Genomic DNA, 18,492 nt, shown 5'->3' on the forward strand with positions numbered 1-18,492 from the left:
GCTACAACAGCAACAATCACAAAGCACAGGAAGAGAAGCTGACGCAGGGGACCAGCTGTACGTAGTTCAGGGCTACAACAGCACCTGCCTTATATTCAAAGCAGACCAAACAGTTTATAGGAAGGGACAACACTTGGAGCCCCAGCAGACAAATGGAGAGATAATTTCCCCTCTACCTAATGTCCTAAGCCGATGATGGTGAAACTTCTCGGCACCAAGTGCCCAGAGCATCGGAAACTCAAAGACCAGCTGGCTGAGGCACGCATACCTGTTTTTGGGCTGTTTATAGGCAGTTTTCACAGAAAAACGCCCCGAAAATGACTTGAAAATAGAACAAAAAACAGCCTGAAAACGGCCGAAAAACAGCTCAAAAATGGCCTGGAAAACAGCCAGAAAAACAGCCTGAAAACTGCAAGAGGAAAAGCCCTGTTTTTTGGCTGTTTTTCGGGCCGTTTTCAGGTTGTCTTCCGACGCCCGCAAAGACCAGCTGGCCAATGTGTGCATGTGTACGCCAGACACCAGAAGAGCAGCTGGTGACTGCACGTGTGCCCACAGAAACGGCTCTGTGTGTCAACTCTGGAACGCATGCCATAGGTTCGCCATTACGGTCCTAAGCCCTTCATATGGATCTTCTAGAGCAGGGGTCTCCAACCTTGGCAACTTGAAGCCTGGAGGACTTCAACTCCCAGAATTCCCCAGCCAGCAAAGCTTCGATACAGAGACAGCAAAGCTGGCCGGGGAATACTGGGAGTTGAAGTCCTCCGGGCTTCAAGTTGCCAAGGTTGGAGACCCCTGCTCTACAACCAGACCTGCTTGGTGTCAACAAAGTATCGCAACCTCGTGTGTCTCTTGGACCTTTGCATGGCACCTCATGAGAAGAGAGGTCCACTGGTGTGCGATTTGTCCTTCGGGGAAATCTACTTCCTAGTTGGCCCCCATCTCTTCCTCTGAATTGCCAGACCCCACGGCTGAAGGTCATTTCCCTGCCTCTTTGTCCACATCACATGAAGTCCAGTGCAGGAATGAATGAGAAGGCCATTCCCAGGGGGACGGGACAGGACAGGACAGCATAACGGAGTTGGGAGGGACCTTGGAGGTCTTCTAGTCTGACCGCCCCCCCGCTCAGGCAGGAAACCCGATACCATTTCAGACAAGATGGCTGTCCCATCGCTTCTTAAAAAAACTCCCAGGGTTGGAGCGTTCACAACTTCTGGAGGCAAGTATCCATCCAAGCATTCAAGGCAGCCCAGGAATGGACAGAGTCACAAAAGAAAGAAGAGCTACCAAGTTGGGTACCCAGCAGAGTCTAAGCTGGTCCTGGCGAAGGGCCACCTGGGAAGCAACGGGTTGATTTTTTCTGCAAAACTTTGCATCTTAAATCAAGAGATAAACGTGGCTTTTCTCCCCTTTCCCTAATAGCTCTCTTCTTGGGCGCTTCCAAGAATGCTTCCTATCAGGAAAGCTCAGGCTATATCCATGATGGCGAACTTATGGTACTCGTGCCCAAAGTGGCACTGTGAAGCCATTGTCACCCGGCACGTGCAGCCTCGCCTGTTTGTCTTCTGGGTTTCTGGCGCACATGCGATGCTCAGCTATCCTTCGTGCATGGGGCAGTGCCAAAAACTGGTGTGCGCATACGCACCGGTGAGCTGATTGTCGGGCGTGCATGCGCGCCAAAACCCAGAAGTTTGGCTTTTCCAGAGCGCGATCCCTTCACACGCGCGGCAGTGCCGAAAACCAGCATTCACATTTCACGCCAGCCAGCTGATCCGTCGGGCAAGCATGCGTGCTAGAATCGGAAATTCAGCTTTTCTGGCGTTTCATGACGTTTCCACATGATGTCGAAAAGTTTCGCCATCACTGGGCTATATTAAGAGCCCCTATGATCGCCTACCAGGAAAACCTACTCTAGGGACAAAAAACAAAGAAGCGACAAAGGAAGCCCTCTCCTGAATAACCCCTGTTAGAGGTAGAAGTAATCCTCGACTGACAATAGTTCATTTAGTGACTGTTCAAAGTTACGACGGCGCTAAAAAAAGGCACTTGAGTCCATTTTTCACACAGATGACTGTGGCAGTATCCCCGGGGTCACGTGATTTACATTCAGAACCGACTCAAATTTATGACGGTGTCTCAAGACTCATGCGATTCCCCTTTTGCGACCTTCTGACATGCCAAGTCCATGGTGGGGTGGGGGTGGAAACCAGATTCACTTAACAACCGTGCTACTGATTTAAGAACTGTAATGATTCGCTTAGTTCAAAACATTCTTAAAGATCCATCTCACTCTGGGCGCCCCTTTTTTTTTTTAACTATTACCATCTGGCAGACGGTACAGGATAATGAAAAACAAGGACAAATAGGCTGAAAAACAGCTTCTCTCCCATAGCAGTAACTATATTGAATTCTATGGTATAAAGTAAAGTAAAGGCTCCCCTCGCACATACATGCTAGTCGTTCCCGACTCTAGGGGGCGGTGCTCATCTCCGTTTCAAAGCTGAAGAGCCAGCACTGTCCGAAGACGTCTCCATGGTCATGTGGCCGGCATGACTCAATGCCAAAGGCGCACAGAGCGCTGTTACCTTCCCACCAGAGATGGTCCCTATTTTTCTACTTGCATTTTTTATGGGCTTTCGAACTGCTAGGTTGGCAGAAGCTGGGACAAGTAACAGGAGCTCACCCCGTTACACAGCAGCACCAGGGATTCGAACCGCTGAACTGCTGAACTTTCAATCGACAAGCTCAGCATCCTAGCCCCTTGAGCTACCGCATCCCCTTACTACGGTATAGTGCAATATTAATGCAATATCAGGGGTTTTCAATTCCATTGTATAGAATGTGACGGATGTGTGTTTGTGTTTTATTTTTATAGCTATAAAGTTATATAGTTATAATGTACACTGAAGATGACATTTGATTTTGTTTTTACGAGGTGGAAATGACAATAAAGTAAACTAACTACCATATTTCCCCGAAATTAAGCCCTCCCCCGAAAATAAGCCCTCCCCTGAAAATATTTAAACGCATGTACAGCCGGTCCCGGCCATTCCCTTTGATTAGGGTTAGAGAGATAGAGCTGGAAATCAGGTATGATGGCAAGAGGATCCCCGTCTCGCTCCACGCGCCCCAAAATAATAAGACCTCCCCGAAAATAAGGCCAAGCACTTATTTCGGGGTTTTAAAAAAATATAAGACAGGGTCTTATTTGCGGGGAAACACGGTAACAAAAGTGGCAAGGAAAACCATAAAACGGGCAAAGCTCACTTAACAAATGTCTCACTTATCAACCTAAATTTGGGACTCAATTTGTGGTCGTAAGTTGAGGACGACTTGTTCTTAGCTGTTTTAATGTTTGGTAGTCTGATTGTACCGGGGCTGGTGACGACAGGGATAGAAAGCGAGAGTTTTCTCGCGGAAGGAGACAGTTCCCAAAAACCTGGATGATATTCCCCGAATTCCTGAAACTGAGAAATCTCGACTAGCGTTGGTTTCGGCACAGATCTGGTTTGTTTTATGCCATTCTGGCAGAGCTGATATAAAGCTCCATTTGCCAGGCGCCCTGAAGTTGCCAGTCTGGGGAGTTGCCCGCGAAACAAAACAAAAAAGTTAATTATCTAAGCTTTTTTTTTCCCCCTCCTTCTTTAATAAATAAGGGAAACTGGCTGAGCCGGATTCTTGGCAGGGCTCCGTCTCCCCCTTTATCGCCCATCAGTCTCTGTGACACATTATTCAAAGGATAAAAAGTTTTGCAATGCGTGGAGTTGTTACTAAATCCTTTTCTTTCTTTCTTTTTTTCCCCTCAATCCTCCTTCCCTCCTCCTCCTCCTCCTCCTTCTGAATGTCAAAGAAAAGGAGGGGGAATAATAAGGATAAATAAATTTTAAAAACAACTTCCAAATGATGAAGAGAAGACAGTTGCTGCCTCTGGTTGGTCCCCTGTTAAAAAGGTAAAGGTTCCCCTCGCACATAGGTGCAATTCGTTCTTGACTCTAGGGGGAGGTGCTCATCGCCGTTTCAAAGCCGAAGAGCCAGCGCTGTCCGAAGACGTCTCTGTGGTCATGTGGCCGGCATGACTCAATGCCAAAGGCGCACAGAACGCTGTTCCCTTCCCACCAAAGGTGGTCCCTATTTTTCCTACTTGCATTTTTTACGTGCTTTCGAACTGCTAGGTTGGCATAAGCTGGGACAAGTCACGGGAGCTCACCCTGCTACGCGGCACTAGGGATTCGAACCGCTGAATTGCCGAACCTTTCAATCGACAAGCTCAGCATCTTAGCCCCTGAGCCACCACGTCCCTGGTGCCCTGTTACCTTGTCCTAAAATGTTATACAAACACTGGGATGGCCTACCACAACCTCTTGGCCTCCTTCAGTGAACCCTGGGAGCTGCTGGTTGACTCATGCAGGAGATACCAGGCTGGATATGGCCGTCTTAAGTTCACTGTCACAAATAAAGAGTCCTCCTGCAAAACCCATGTGGATGGACTTGAGGAATGCATCCTCCAGGTATTTTGAATAACGTTCTCATACGTAGAGGGGACAGCTAGGGCAGGGGATCTGCAACCTTAAACACACAAAAGAGCCATTGGGACCCGTTCCCCACAGAAAAGAAAACACCGGCAGCCACAAAACCCTTCCCGTGCCTGACTTATTTCTTGACTGCTCACAAAACGAGCATCTGTAGTTGAATTAAACATTCGGTTTCCTTCTGAAACTTTTCTTTCCTTGGATTTATCCATGGTTGGCCTACCGGCGGGGTTGAAAGACTCAATAAATCGTGTGCTGGAGCGGTTCCAGAGCCGGACGTTGCTGACCCCTGAGCTAGGGGGATAGGAGTCCCCATAGATCAGGGGTGTCAAACTCGATTTCATTGAGGGCCGCATCAGGGTTGTGTTTGACCTCGGGGGGCTGGGTGGGAGTGGGCCAGCTCAACGTCACTCGTGTTCGGGGGGCCTGTGGTGGCCCGAGCTCCATTTTTGCTGGCAGAGGCACCATGGGTTGGTGCTTTGCTGTTTCCAGGGAGGGCCCCCGTGGGCCAGACACCCAGCAAAATATGCATCAGCCTTTCTTGACCTACTATGGGCAACTACTTCTACTTCCTTGCATACAAAGCTGACGAGACAGATGGAGCAATCCTGCAGCCCTCCCAGCCCCACCTGGTATGGCCACCCATGCCAAGGGGGCATTAGGTGGCAGCCTGAAGGAAACCCCATTTTCAGTGAAACGATGGCCAGTAAAGAAGAATTAAAACAAGACTCCCTCTCTCTAAGCCTCCTTAGAAGACAATTCCCATCCTATTAGATAAGACTTATATTGGAGATCATTTATTCTGGGCTCAGAACTGGAAGGTGTCTATTTCGGAAACCCAGCATCTGGATCAGGTCTAACCTCTCCCCATCTCCCATGTTCTTTCCGAGTTCCTCCCAATGAATATATATATATATATTTCTCCTTAACTGGAAGCTGCTCAGGAGCCAGGAAATTCAGCGCACCCAGCTCGTTTTATCTGTTTGATGAATTTGTGTGCCACCACCCGAGCCATGAAGTGGTTCCACCTGGTTAATATATTAAAAATATAAAACGGAGACCAAAAAAACCCCCCCAAAAAACACCAACCCACCCACAATGTAAACAATAGCAATAAATAAATGTTAGTAAGTGATAGCACACCAAGGAAAAACGAAACGCGAAGTCCTAGACCAGCCAAGACTAAACTCCTTCCGTGCTTTCAGGCAGCAGAGAGCAGCAACCCACTCTTGGGGTTTTGTTTTATGGCAGGTTTTGGGCCAATATGGACTTTGGTGTGTGTGTGTGTTATTCTACAGCAGTGATGGTTAACCTTTTTCCAGACCAAGCGCCTAAAATGCATGTGTGCGAGAATGTGCATGCGGGCGCAAACGAATCCCCCAAACGCAATGCATGTGTGGCCCTGCGCATGCACAGCAGAGTCCCAAAGACCAGCTGGCTGGTGGAAGGAGCACGTACACGCAGCATAGCTGAACTGGGGCAACGGCTCGCGTGTCATCAGAGAGGGCTCTGCGTGCCGCCTCTGGCACGCGTGTCACAGGTTCGCCGTCATGGTTCTACAGGCCAAGCCAGCCTTGCGTGGTTCTCCTTCAGACCTAAAGCATTCGAGGCTTGGTACAATGTGCTGCTGCCCAAGAATTTTAGTTTGCTCCAAGCAGCCGCACAATCAGCTTGTTCGCAGCAAAGATAAGCCTTAATGGCTCCACTTCGTACGCCAGGGTGTTGCCAACCCTTCTCTAGGAGCCCATCCTTTTTTCCTTTTGTCTTCGTTTATTCCTTGCAAGAAGATTTTATCTGTGTAGGAGTTGTATCTGCAAACACTCGGGCTTTGTTTATTTCCAGGATTTTATATTCCTGAAAACAGCTGGGCGAAAAGGATGACGTAGGGAAAGGAAAGAGCAGGAAGGAAAGGAGCCCATCAGGGGTGAAATGCTACCGGTTCAGGCAAACTGGTAGCAGCGGATGCTTTGGAGAACCGGTAGCAGCGGGTGGTTTGGAGAACCGGTAGCGGCAGGTGGTTTGGAGAACCGGTAGCGGCAGGTGGTTTGGAGAACCAGTAGTGGCAGGTGGTTCGGAGAACTGGTAGTGATTGCAGTGCAAGGCTCCACCCACCCGCCCGTACGTCGTTACTTCCTGGTTTTAACCAGGAAGTCACCTGTTTTTTACCTTCTGCACATGTGCAGAAGGCTTTGTGCATGCACAGAGGGTCCAAAATTGCACGCACACGCACACTTCCGAACCAGTAGGGAAGGTAAGTAGATTTCACTCCTGTAGTTATACTCCAGAATCTAGGTAATTGGGGTCTTACTGTTTCCTCTCCCCCCCCTCCCAAAAATACAACCTAGAACCCCAGGCTGTCCAGAATCCTAAACTTTACGCCAAGGAATCAAACTACACATCACCCCTACACCAACCCCTGGCCCGATGTCCTGCTTTTGGGTATTCACGCATTCTCTAGAGCTTTCTGCGATGCTATTTCCTGCTCCGTGCTGCCTGTCTCATATTTTCACTGCTCACCAGACCATGAATTCACCTTCATACCAGTTAGAGGGTTATTTAGCTGTTTCTGACACCAATAACCATCTCGCTTCTAGCAGCCGGCTCTGCCAGTCAAAGACTTGGTTCTTTTTCACACAAGGGGAGGGGAGAGTGAGAGAGTGAGAGAGAGAGAGAGAGAGAGAGAGGTAGGGGGAAGGAAGGAAGGAAGGAAGGAAGGAAGGAAGGAAGGAAGGAAGGAAGGAAGGAAAGAAAGAAAGAAAGAAAGAAAGAAAGAAAGAAAGAAAGAAAGAAAGAAAGAAAGAAAGAAAGAAAGAAATTTGTAGCTCAGGGTTGACATCTGGGTTCCTTGGGTCTCTCTTGAGCTTGCTTGTTTTCTTGCAGATGTTTCATTACCCAAACCAGGTAACATCATCAGTTGTTAAGAGGGAGGAAAGAGAGAGAGAGAGAAAGAGAGACACAGAGAGAAAGATGCAGAGAGAGAAAGAGACAGAGAAAGATAGAGAGATACAGAGAGAGACACAGAGAGAGAGAGATACAGAGAGAGACACACAGAGAGAGAGAGATAAGGGAGAGACACAGAGAGAGAGATACAGAGAGAGAGAGAGATACAGAGATACAGAGAGAGACAGAGAGAGACACACACAGAGAGAGATACAGATATACATCAGAAAACAAATATATATATATATATATATATGTTTTCTGAGGTTTTCACGGGTCTTTGGTTGTTCGGGTTTTCTCCTGTGTAAAATTGGAAGTGTCTTGGCGACGTTTCGACGAAGTCTCATTCGTCATCTTCAGGCTTCAGCTTCGTGCTTCGTCCCAGAATACAGAGAGAGAGAGACAGAGAGAAACAGAGAGAGAGAGAGACAGAGAGACAGAGAGAGAGACAGAGAGACAGAAAGAGAGAGAGCGACAGAGAGAGATACAGAGAGACAGAAAGAGAGAGAAAGACAGAGAGAGATAGAGATAGAGAGAGATACAGAGAGACAAAAAGAGAGAGAAAGAGAGAGACAGAGAGAGGGAGAGAGAGAGATTTTGATCCAGCAGATTAACACTGAAACTCTCTCATAGCAAAACTAAGTCTCCACCTCATGAAAGTCACTTCTATTCCGTTGTAGTAAGAATACTGAAAAGGCGGGTGGGGGGAATCGCCCTTAAATTCTGGAAGCTGAAGTCCCCAACCGGGAAAAGAGGGCAGGAAAGTGAAAGCAAAGAAAATGACCCGAACCTCCTGGCTCAACCCGGACTGCTGTCTGGCTGCATTCCCACATGCTAAGACAGGGTTAACACACAGTCTCTCTCTCTGGTTCCTGATTTGGCTTGCCGGAGTGATCAAAAGGAGCCTCTGCACGTGGGACCTGCTATTTCCCCCCCCCAACAACTCAACTCTCTCACCTTGGTGAGCCAACTCTCACCCGCCGGGCTTCTTAATGGTGTTTTAATGGGTAGGCCTACATCTGCCAACAGGTAAGCCTGTGAGTTGAGTTACTACTCACGACCAAAGTAAACAATTAACGGCTTCTTTCAAAAGAGAAAGCTCCACTCAAAAGCTTCACTCAGTGGCTTCTGACTTGGAGAGTGGCTACAAGGACTCCGTAACCAATGAGGAAGTTCCGGGCTTTTGAACCTTAAAGCAAAGTCACTCACTCACTCGCTCGCTCGCCCTCTGTCTCCATCAACTCATCTGGCAATGCGGAGTTAATTACAGTGAGTCAATCGGCAGGGTTGTTGTAAGAATGACAACCCAGCCATTTGGTAATGGACTTCGGATGACTGAAAGCCCTGCCTATAAATACTAATTATTATTATTATTATCATTACTATCAGGAGGAGCAGCCACCACAGCGAGCACACTTATGGAACGGCAGTAATAACAACCAGACTCGTGGCACAGACAGACGCGTTCACGAACTGTTGAAACAGTTTTCAGGAGTTACCCGTAGATTACAAGACAGACTTCATGAGATAACAACAACAACAACAACAACAACAACAACAACAACAACAACAACAACAACAACAACAGAGTAGAAAGGGACCTTGGAGATCTTCTAGTCCAACTCCCTGCCCAGGCAGGAAACCCTACACCATTTCAGATAAATGGTTATGCAACATTTTCTTAAAAACTTCCAGTGTTGGAGCATTCACAACTTCTGGAGGCAAGTTGTTCCATGGATTAATAGTTCTCACTGTCAGGAAATTTCTCCTTAGTTCTAAGTTACTTCTCTCCTTGATTAGTTTCCACCCATTGCTTCTTTTTCTGCCCTCAGGTGCTTTGGAGAATAGCTTGACTCCTTCTTCTTTGTGGCAGCCCCTGAGATATTGGAAGACTGCTATCATGTCTCCCCTAGTCCTTCTTTTCATTAAACTGGACATACCCAGTTCCTGCAGCTGTTCTTCGTATGTTTTAGCCTCCAGTCCCCTAATCATCTTTGTTGCTCTTCTCTGCACTCTTTCTAGAGTCTCAACATCTTTTTTACATCGTGGTGACCAAAACTGAATGCAATATTCCAAGTGTGGCCTTATCAAGGCATTATAAAGTGGTATTATTATAAAGAGATATTTGAGCTGCCCTGGTTTTTTTTTAAAATGCTATGATTTAAAGGGAAATTAATAGAATGCAGGTATTGCGGAATTGATTTTCTGTTTTTTTTTTCCCTTGTACATTTGATCTTTGTCTATAATGTTTTATTTCAACCTGTCAGTTGGTATTAATGGGCGTTTTTGCTTGAAAAACAGGGCAGATAAACCGATGGAGTGTACAAGGCGATTCGCAGAGGCCTGCCTGCTCCATCTCAGCGCTTGGGAGAAGCAGCACCTGTTGAACACCTCAGTCACCTGCCCAATGGAAGAACATTTTCACACCACAGCCTGCGTGAAAACAACACAACAACAACAGCAGCAACAGCAGCAGCAGAGCAGAGAAATTCCTCTTTCGTTGGCTCTTCAACTTGGGCTTCTCGTCTGGCTTCTACATTGAAGCTTAGCCAAGGAAGAAATAAATATTCTTTATTAGAATAACACCGCCTTTGTATTAGTTATGGGTTTATTTCTCCACCCTTGAACGAAATAAACGAAAAAACACAGACACCAAGTCTTTGGGTTTGTTTGTTTTTTCCTTTCCTTTCATAAGCAGAGCCGTTTCCTTCTTACGCAACACGCAAAAAAAACCACACACACACACACACTTTTCCAAAGGAAAACGTGCTTGAATATTTCATCCCCAAAAAATTTTTCCGGCTTCTACCATATACATATTATTGGGGTGGGGGGAAGGTGGGAGGGGGGAGATGGATCCATGAATCCTGTGCCCCTCGAAAGGGGAAAAAAACCCCAAAAAACGGCCAAGATCCCTGCAAACGAGACAATGTTTTACTTCGCTCCATCTAAACCGGCTGACAATTGGGGGGTTGTTGCCACGGTGACAGAACAACACAGTTATCCCGGCTGCCTGTTGCAAAGCAATCAATTAACTTAAGGCCACCCGGTGCCTGCCTGCTCCTGTGTGTAAAAATATACGGCCATCTTCTTTTGACTGCCGTGCTCCATCAGCAGCGCCCGTCTCCTTCCCCATGCCTTGTTTTAGAAGTTTTCTCTCTCTTTCTCTCTCTCTCTCTCTCTCCCTCTTCCTTCCTTCCTTCCTTCCTTTCTTCTCTCTCTCTCTTTCTTTTGTTTCTTGATACGGGCAAATCAAAACCCATCCAATGGTGGCCCTTGATTTTTTTTTCCCTGGGTCAAGCCTTTCATTGGATCCATGTTATGACACGAGTTTGCCTTGTGTTTTTATTTTACACACTTTTCCCCAGACTGAAGGGCACTCTATTTGAGTTTCTTTAAGCCTTTCTTTTTCTTTTTCTTTTCTTTTTTAAGGTCAAGATCAGCTGAAGATCAATCAGGGAAGAGTCACTGGGCAAGGGGGGATCTGAAGACGGCCCCCCACCCCACCCACCCACCCCCGTTCTCTTCAGTCCTAATCCAAACCCTCTACAGCCACTCTCTTACGCTGCCACTTTCAATTCGGGGTGGAAAGAATGAAGACGGAAGACATTTGCTGAAGTTTTATAAATATGTCAGAATCCCTACAGAAAATGCTACTCTGCTGTCCTGGCTCGTAAATAAATTCAGACTGGTCTATATTTACAAGTCTGTTTACTGTAGTTTGTATCCTCCTCCTCCTCCTCTCTCTTCCCTCCCTCTCTCTCCCACTTTCTCTTTCTTCTCCTTCCTCTCCTTCTCTCTCTCTCTCCTCTCTCTCTCCCCCTCTTCCTTCCTCTCTCTCCCCCTCCCACCATATCTCCCTCTCTATCTCCCTCTTCCTCTCTCCCTCTCTCCTCTCCCACTCTTTCCATCTCCCTTCCTCTCTCCTTCTCTCCTCCTCTCTCTCCTCCTCCTCCTCCTCCTCCTCCTCTCTCTTCTCCTCTCTCTCCCTCCATCTCCTTCCTCTCTCCATCTCTCTCTTCTTTCCTCTCTCTCTCTCTCCTCTCTCTCTCTCCTCTCTCCTTCTCTCACCCCTCTCTCTCCCTCCATCTCCTTCCTCTCTCCTTCTCTCCTCCTCCTCCCTCTCTCCCTCTCTCCTCCTCCTCCTCCCTCTCTATCTTCTCCTCTCTCTTCCTCTACCTCCATCTCCCTTCCTCTCTCCATCTCTCTCTCTTCTTTCCTCTCTCTCCTCTCCTCTCTTCCCTCTCCTTCTCTCACCCCTCTCTCTCCTCTCCCTCCATCTCCCTTCCTCTCTTTCTCTCCTCTCTCCTCTCTCTCCCCTCTCTCCTCTCTCCTCCTCCTCCTCTCTATCTTCTCCTCTCTTCCTCTACCTCCATCTCCTTCCTCTCTCCATCTCTCTCTCTCTTCTTTCCTCTCTCTCTCTCCTCTCTTCCTCTCTCCTTCTCTCACCCCTCTCTCCTCTCCCTCCATCTCCTTCCTCTCTCTCCCTCTCCTCTCTCCTATTCCGCTCCCTCCCTCTCCCTTCCCCTCTCTCCCTTCCTCTCTCTCCTCTCTCTCTCTCTCTCTCTCCCTCTTCCTTCCTTCCTTCCTTCCTTTCTTCTCTCTCTCTCTTTCTTTTGTTTCTTGATACGGGCAAATCAAAACCCATCCAATGGTGGCCCTTGATTTTTTTTTCCCTGGGTCAAGCCTTTCATTGGATCCATGTTATGACACGAGTTTGCCTTGTGTTTTTATTTTACACACTTTTCCCCAGACTGAAGGGCACTCTATTTGAGTTTCTTTAAGCCTTTCTTTTTCTTTTTCTTTTCTTTTTTAAGGTCAAGATCAGCTGAAGATCAATCAGGGAAGAGTCACTGGGCAAGGGGGGATCTGAAGACGGCCCCCCACCCCACCCACCCACCCCCGTTCTCTTCAGTCCTAATCCAAACCCTCTACAGCCACTCTCTTACGCTGCCACTTTCAATTCGGGGTGGAAAGAATGAAGACGGAAGACATTTGCTGAAGTTTTATAAATATGTCAGAATCCCTACAGAAAATGCTACTCTGCTGTCCTGGCTCTCGTAAATAAATTCAGACTGGTCTATATTTACAAGTCTGTTTACTGTAGTTTGTATCCTCCCTCCCTCCCTCCCTCTCTCTTCCCCTCCCTCTCTCTCCCACTTTCTCTTTCTTCTCCCTTCCTCTCTCCTTCTCTCTCTCTCTCTCCCTTCCTCTCTCTCTCCCCCTCTTCCTTCCTCTCTCTCCCCCTCCCACCATATCTCCCTCTCTATCTCCCTCTTCCTCTCTCCCTCTCTCCTCTCCCACTCTTTCCATCTCCCTTCCTCTCTCCTTCTCTCCCTCCCTCTCTCTCTCTCCCCCTCCCTCCTCTCCTCCTCCCTCCCTCTCTATCTTCTCCCTCTCTCTTCCTCTACCTCCATCTCCCTTCCTCTCTCCATCTCTCTCTCTCTTCTTTCCTCTCTCTCCTCTCTCCTCTCTTCCCTCTCTCCTTCTCTCACCCCTCTCCTCTCCCTCCATCTCCTTCCTCTCCTTCTCTCCCTCCTCCTCTCTCTCCTCTCTCTCTCCTCCTCCTCCCTCTCTATCTTCTCCTCTCTCTTCCTCTACCTCCATCTCCTTCCTCTCTCCATCTCTCTCTCTCTCTTCTTTCCTCTCTCTCTCCTCTCTTCCCCTCCTTCTCTCACCCCTCTCCTCTCCTCCATCTCCTTCCTCTCTCCTTCTCTCCTCCTCCTCTCTCCCTCTCTCCTCTCCTCCTCCTCCTCTCTATCTTCTCCTCTCTTCCTCTACCTCCATCTCCTTCCTCTCTCCATCTCTCTCTCTCTCTCTTCTTTCCTCTCTCTCCTCTCTTCCCCTCTCTCCTTCTCTCACCCCCTCTCTCCTCTCCCTCCATCTCCCTTCCTCTCTTTCTCCCTCTCCCTCTCTCCTATTCCGCTCCCTCCCTCTCCCTTCCCCCCTCTCTCCCTTCCTCTCTCTCCCTCTCTCTTTCTCCCCCCCCCCCGTCTTTAATGGCTGATGCATTGCCTGCTCCATCTTAGCTCAGAGATTCCTTCCTCCCTCCCTCTCCACCGAGTGCTCGTCTTTTCTAAAAGCCAATTTGTCAGGGTTCCTGTTGGTGAAGAAGGCTTGTTGACTGCTCCCTGTCCATTCCGGCCCAGATTATAAGCATATTGCACTGTTCTCTCCACACGAGGCCTGGGAAATCCAATACGTTGAAAGGTTAATGCAATCAATTAGGGTGACAAGGAAGTAAAGGGAGGCTTCGGAGTAGATGAAAAAGAGAGACAAAGGCTGAAGAGGCCTCGGAAGAAGACGGGGAGGGGAGATAAGAATATAAACACCCACCCACCCCCAATTTTTCTCTACACATCAGACGGGGCAAACCCCAGTCTGTTATTAATTGGGCAAGAAAGTAGTCGAAGAGATGGTATTATTTTGGACAACACTTTTTTTTAAAAAAAAGGGGGGGGGAAACAAGGCCTGAGAGAGGGATGAGGGAGGCTGCCCAACATTCAAAGAGATATAAATAAGATGAAAGGTCAGCTGGGGGGGGCTATCAGGTCATTTGCTCTCCATCCTCTCTCCAAAGTTTTGGAGGCCATTCTTTGCATAGAATAAAAGAGTTTCGTCCTCCAGAAAACGTTGGACATAAAGCAGTGTTTTTCATCGGAAGAATTCCCCAAACCAGCAGCATGGGGAATTCTGGGAGTTAAAGCCTATGCATCTTCAACTTGGCTGCAATGCCAGGGCTCAACCCGTGAGGCCGAAAGGGACTTGCCAGCCAAATGCTGAGCCAGGCAAGGGCTTCCACCCTTGGCCTATGCCAGTATTTCAAGACCAGGGATGCTGCGTGCCCAACAGCTCTCTCAGAGGCATCGAAGGCGAGAATCCTGGCCCTTGGAGGCCAAGAGCTAGAGTGGGGAATAGGGAAACTTAACCCGAGTGGATCCTTCTAAGTCTAAATAAGCAGGGGAAACCCTCTGAGATATTTCCTAGGGGGTTCCCCAGATATTTCCTCCAGTCCTTCAAGAAGCACAAGGGGTCTATGACAATTCACCGTGGCCAACTAGCCACGGACAAAGAGGTACACTAATATCAAGAAACGGTGGAATAGAAGCATTAAAGAAAGGATGCAAAAAAGAGGGGCAAAATGAAATGGGAATGACAAAACAAATTTTTTTAAAAAATTTAAATCATTAAATTGAACGGTTAAATTGCCCTGTGGCAAGTTGTCCCACATTGAGTTGGCCATGGTGAGTTAGCCTTGGTGAGTTGGCTTTGCTTAGTTGGCCATGATGAGTTGGCCTTAGTGAATTGGTCTTGGTGAGTTGGCCATGGTGAGTTGGCCATGGTGAGTTGGCCTTGGTGAGTTGGCCTTGGTGAGTTGGCCTTGGTGAGTTGGCCACGGTGAGTTGGCCACGGTGAGTTGGCCATGGTGAGTTGGCCGCAGAAAGTTGGCCACAGAGAGAGTTGGCGAGTTGGTTGCAGAGAGTTGGCCGCAATATGTCAGCCATGGCCAGTTGGTTGCAGAGAATTGGCCGCAGAGTGTTGGCCATGATGAGTTGGCCATGGTGAGTTAGCCGTAGCGAGTTGGCCACAAAGAGTTGGCCATGGCGGTTGGTTGCAGAGAGTTGGCCGCAGAATGTTGGCCATGGCGAGTTGTCCCATTGCATGGTAGCAAGAAGGCCCATGTCTTGAAACAGACCAGCCAAAGGCCACAGAGATCTGGGAGGGAAGAGTAAAATAGATTTGAGGAGTGGGGGGCGGGGGGGGGCAGAGTGGAGTCTCCGATGAAGCCGTGAGGGATCGTGAAGACAAGAGAGAGAGAGGGGGGGGGACCAGAAGGAAAGAGCTGTAACCACGGTGGTGAAGCCCGCAAAAGGAAGCATCCGCCCGTTCCTTTGAGCGCTCAAGGCAGGGTGCTCGGAGGGTGACCTACATCATGCCTGGCTGTGATCGCATTTCAGGGCCACTGCCTGGCAATCCCCAGACAATAAGAGGGCAGCCTTTGAAGTCAAGAGAAAAGAAACCGAAAGGCCAAAAAAAAAAAAAGTAGAGCTATTTCAGTAGGGCCGGGGAGGGGGAGAGGGAGATGTGTGCGAAGCGAAGGGCCAAGTAGGAGGGTGGGGCGCTTGGGAGGACAAAAGCCCGGAGTCTGGAGCCCAGCGGGTCTCCTTGAAACCAATGAGGATAAAAGGAAAACAAACAGTTTATGAATGGGGCACATGCTGCCTCTGTCTGCCTCCTTCTCCCCCTCCTCACTTCAGCCCCCCCCCCCGCCTCCAGAGAGCCCATGTCAATGATGGATGGATGAGCAAGCCCCTGGCCATTCTTGCTGTGTTGCAACAGAAATATTTACATAACATTGGCCTTCTATCGGTCACCTCTTGACACCAACCGGGCTTGGAGATAGAGGCCCTGCTCACTCCCTCTCTTGACACCTGGCTGAAGAGAGGAGGGGGACAGGTGGGGAGTGGGCACCCCATGTCCTTGGCCGAACCTCCGGGAGATAGCTGCACAGACAGCTGAAGATGGGACGAGGGGAATTTTCAAAATTTATTGCCCTTATTCTAACAACGCAAAAAAAGTTCTCCCGACAGCGAACACAGCCGCAAATCTAAGAGACATTTGCAAATTTGGCCTGGCTTGAACCTGGGTGGGTGGGTGGGAGATAATGTTCAAAAGTAACACAGCCGAGAGAACCGCTACAGCCTTCGCTTCTGTCTGAGCAATTCAAAGGAGGGACCCACGATTCAATCTCTCCCTCTTTTTCCCAAAACGTAGGATTGTATCCTGAGCAGCGGCTAAGATGCTGAGCTTGTCGATCAAAAGGCCGGCAGTTCGAATCCCTAGCGCGTATAATGGGGTGAGCTCCCGTTACTTGTCCCAGCTTCTGCCAACCTAATAGTTTCGAAAGCACATAAAAATGCAAGTAGAAAAAATAGGGACCACCTTTGGTGGGAAGGGAACAGCGTTCCGTGCGCCTTTAGCGTTGAGTCACGCCGGCCACATGACCACGGAGACGTCTTCGGACAGCGCTGGCTCTTCGGCTTTGAAACGGAGATGAGCACCGCCCCCTACAGTTGGGAACGACTAGCAGACGTATGTGCTGGGCGAAACTTTATCTTGACTTTTATCCTCCTCCACTTGGTCCGGTTCGAAATGGTGGAGTCGGACGGAGACCAGGAAGCCCTGCTTTGAAGAAAGGCAGCCTCGCCGTAACACGAGGAACCCTCCTAAATGGAACTGTCCACAGGTGGCCTCCTTAATCTTGAGATGCTGACCGCTAAGATTTCAAACGGATGCTTCTTGAAAGGCAATCTGAAAATCCGGCCGGCGCAAAGCTTCTTATAAGCGGGGAAGCATTTTTAACTATTAATTCCTCGAGCGGGTATTTTCCCCTTCCTTCCCCGCGAGAGAGCAGGCTGCCACTCGGGCACAGCAACAGGGCCAAGCAGAGAAAGTCGCCGTGTGGCATCAGGAGAAAGCCCAAGCCTGGAGTTTCTCTTTGCCAGAGGAAACTCGGGTTGGCCGGTGGCTGGGTTTTTCTTCTTCCTGCACCTTTTATATCCTCTCTTTTAAGTAAAGGGAAAGTATGAAGCATCAGAGAAGGCCGTGGGATGAATCTAAGCACCACATTGATCACAGACACATGCTACGAACACACCACACGCGCACGCACCCAAAAGTAAGAAGAAAAAGTAACCCCGCGCGGGAAGACATACCCATTTGTGGTCCTGGTGGGTCCTCCCACCTTTTGAGAATTCTGGAATCAAGATTCCGCAAATTGGTTGTGTTGAATGAAAGCTGTGGAGTCACTTCATCCTGAGAAGAGGGAAAGGGGGAAAAGAGAAGAAGAAGGGAAGACAGTCAATTCCAGGGAATCCATCATCGCTGACGGTTCAGCAGCCCATGGACGCAGAGTGGGCTGCCCCACTCTTCCTATTTCATCCCCATAATTTTTTTTTAAAAACTACCAGTTATATGGGTGTGGCGTGGCTTGGTGGGCGTGGCAGGGGAAGGATACTGCAAAATCCCCATTCCCATGCCACTCCAGGGGAAGGATACTGCAAAATCCCCATTCCCTCCCCACTCCTGGGGGAAGGATACTGCAAAATCCCCATTCCCTCCCCACTCCTGGGGGAAGGATACTGCAAAATCTCCATTCCCTCTCCACTCCTGGGGGAAGGATACTGCAAAATCCCCATTCCCTCCCCACTCCTGGGGGAAGGATACTGCAAAATCCCCATTCCCATGCCACTCCAGGGGAAGGATACTGCAAAATCCCCATTCCCTCCCCACTCCTGGGGGAAGGATACTGCAGAATCTCCATTCCCTCCCCACTCCTGGGGGAAGGATGCTGCAAAATCCCCATTTCCACCCCACTCCTGGGGCCAGCCAGAGGTGATATTTTGCCAGTTCTCTGAACCATTCAAAATTTCCGCATCCGGTTCACCAGAACCTGTCAGAACCTGCTGAATTTCACCCCTGCTATAAATGTGATGTTCGTGCGAAATTGTGGCAGGAAAATCCAAACCTCCCTCCCCTGTGGCCTTCGGACGTGTGTAAAAAGTAGACTCTTGGGCAGAAAAGTTCAAATGTTTTAAGGGGGTCAATTATCTGCCCCTTCCTTACATCTTACTTACTTACTTACTTATTTATTTATTTATTTATTTATTTATTTAGTCAAAAAGTCATCTCGCATTCAGGCTGTCCGTCTGTTATGGAGAGCAGGGGGCTCATTTCCTATTTTTTAGGGACATTTCTATAGGAAAGCAAAGCCTCTTGTTCCCACCGAAACGGCCCTTGCAGTGAGGGCATCTTTGAAGGGAGGGGAATTTTACTCAGATCTCCGCTGCCTGGCGTGAGAGTCCCCGTTTCAAAAGATTATATCCAATTTGTTTGTTTATTGAAAACAGAATCTGGTCAACAAACCTTTCAATCATACTAAAAAGCAAAACAGAACAAAATAAACATAAAATCCAGCAGATCCATGAGGGCAATTACACAGTTCACAAAAGAAGGAAAGGTTCGT

General features: G+C 48.6%; 1 protein-coding gene across 2 annotated transcripts in view; it reads right to left on the bottom strand.

The window, feature by feature from the left end:
• The window catches only part of CASZ1 (castor zinc finger 1), a 346,407-nt gene that overhangs the window by 164,415 nt on the left and 163,500 nt on the right, over positions 1-18,492 (bottom strand). For both annotated transcript variants that reach the window (XM_058160962.1, XM_058160963.1), the window contains exon 3: positions 17,183-17,282. In XM_058160962.1, coding sequence (XP_058016945.1) covers positions 17,183-17,186 — 4 coding nt within the window. In that variant the 5' untranslated portion in view covers positions 17,187-17,282. The remainder of the gene's footprint in view (positions 1-17,182; positions 17,283-18,492) is intronic.

Source organism: Ahaetulla prasina, chromosome 18, assembly GCF_028640845.1.
Source record: "Ahaetulla prasina isolate Xishuangbanna chromosome 18, ASM2864084v1, whole genome shotgun sequence".
Taxonomy (NCBI): Eukaryota; Metazoa; Chordata; class Lepidosauria; order Squamata; family Colubridae; genus Ahaetulla; species Ahaetulla prasina.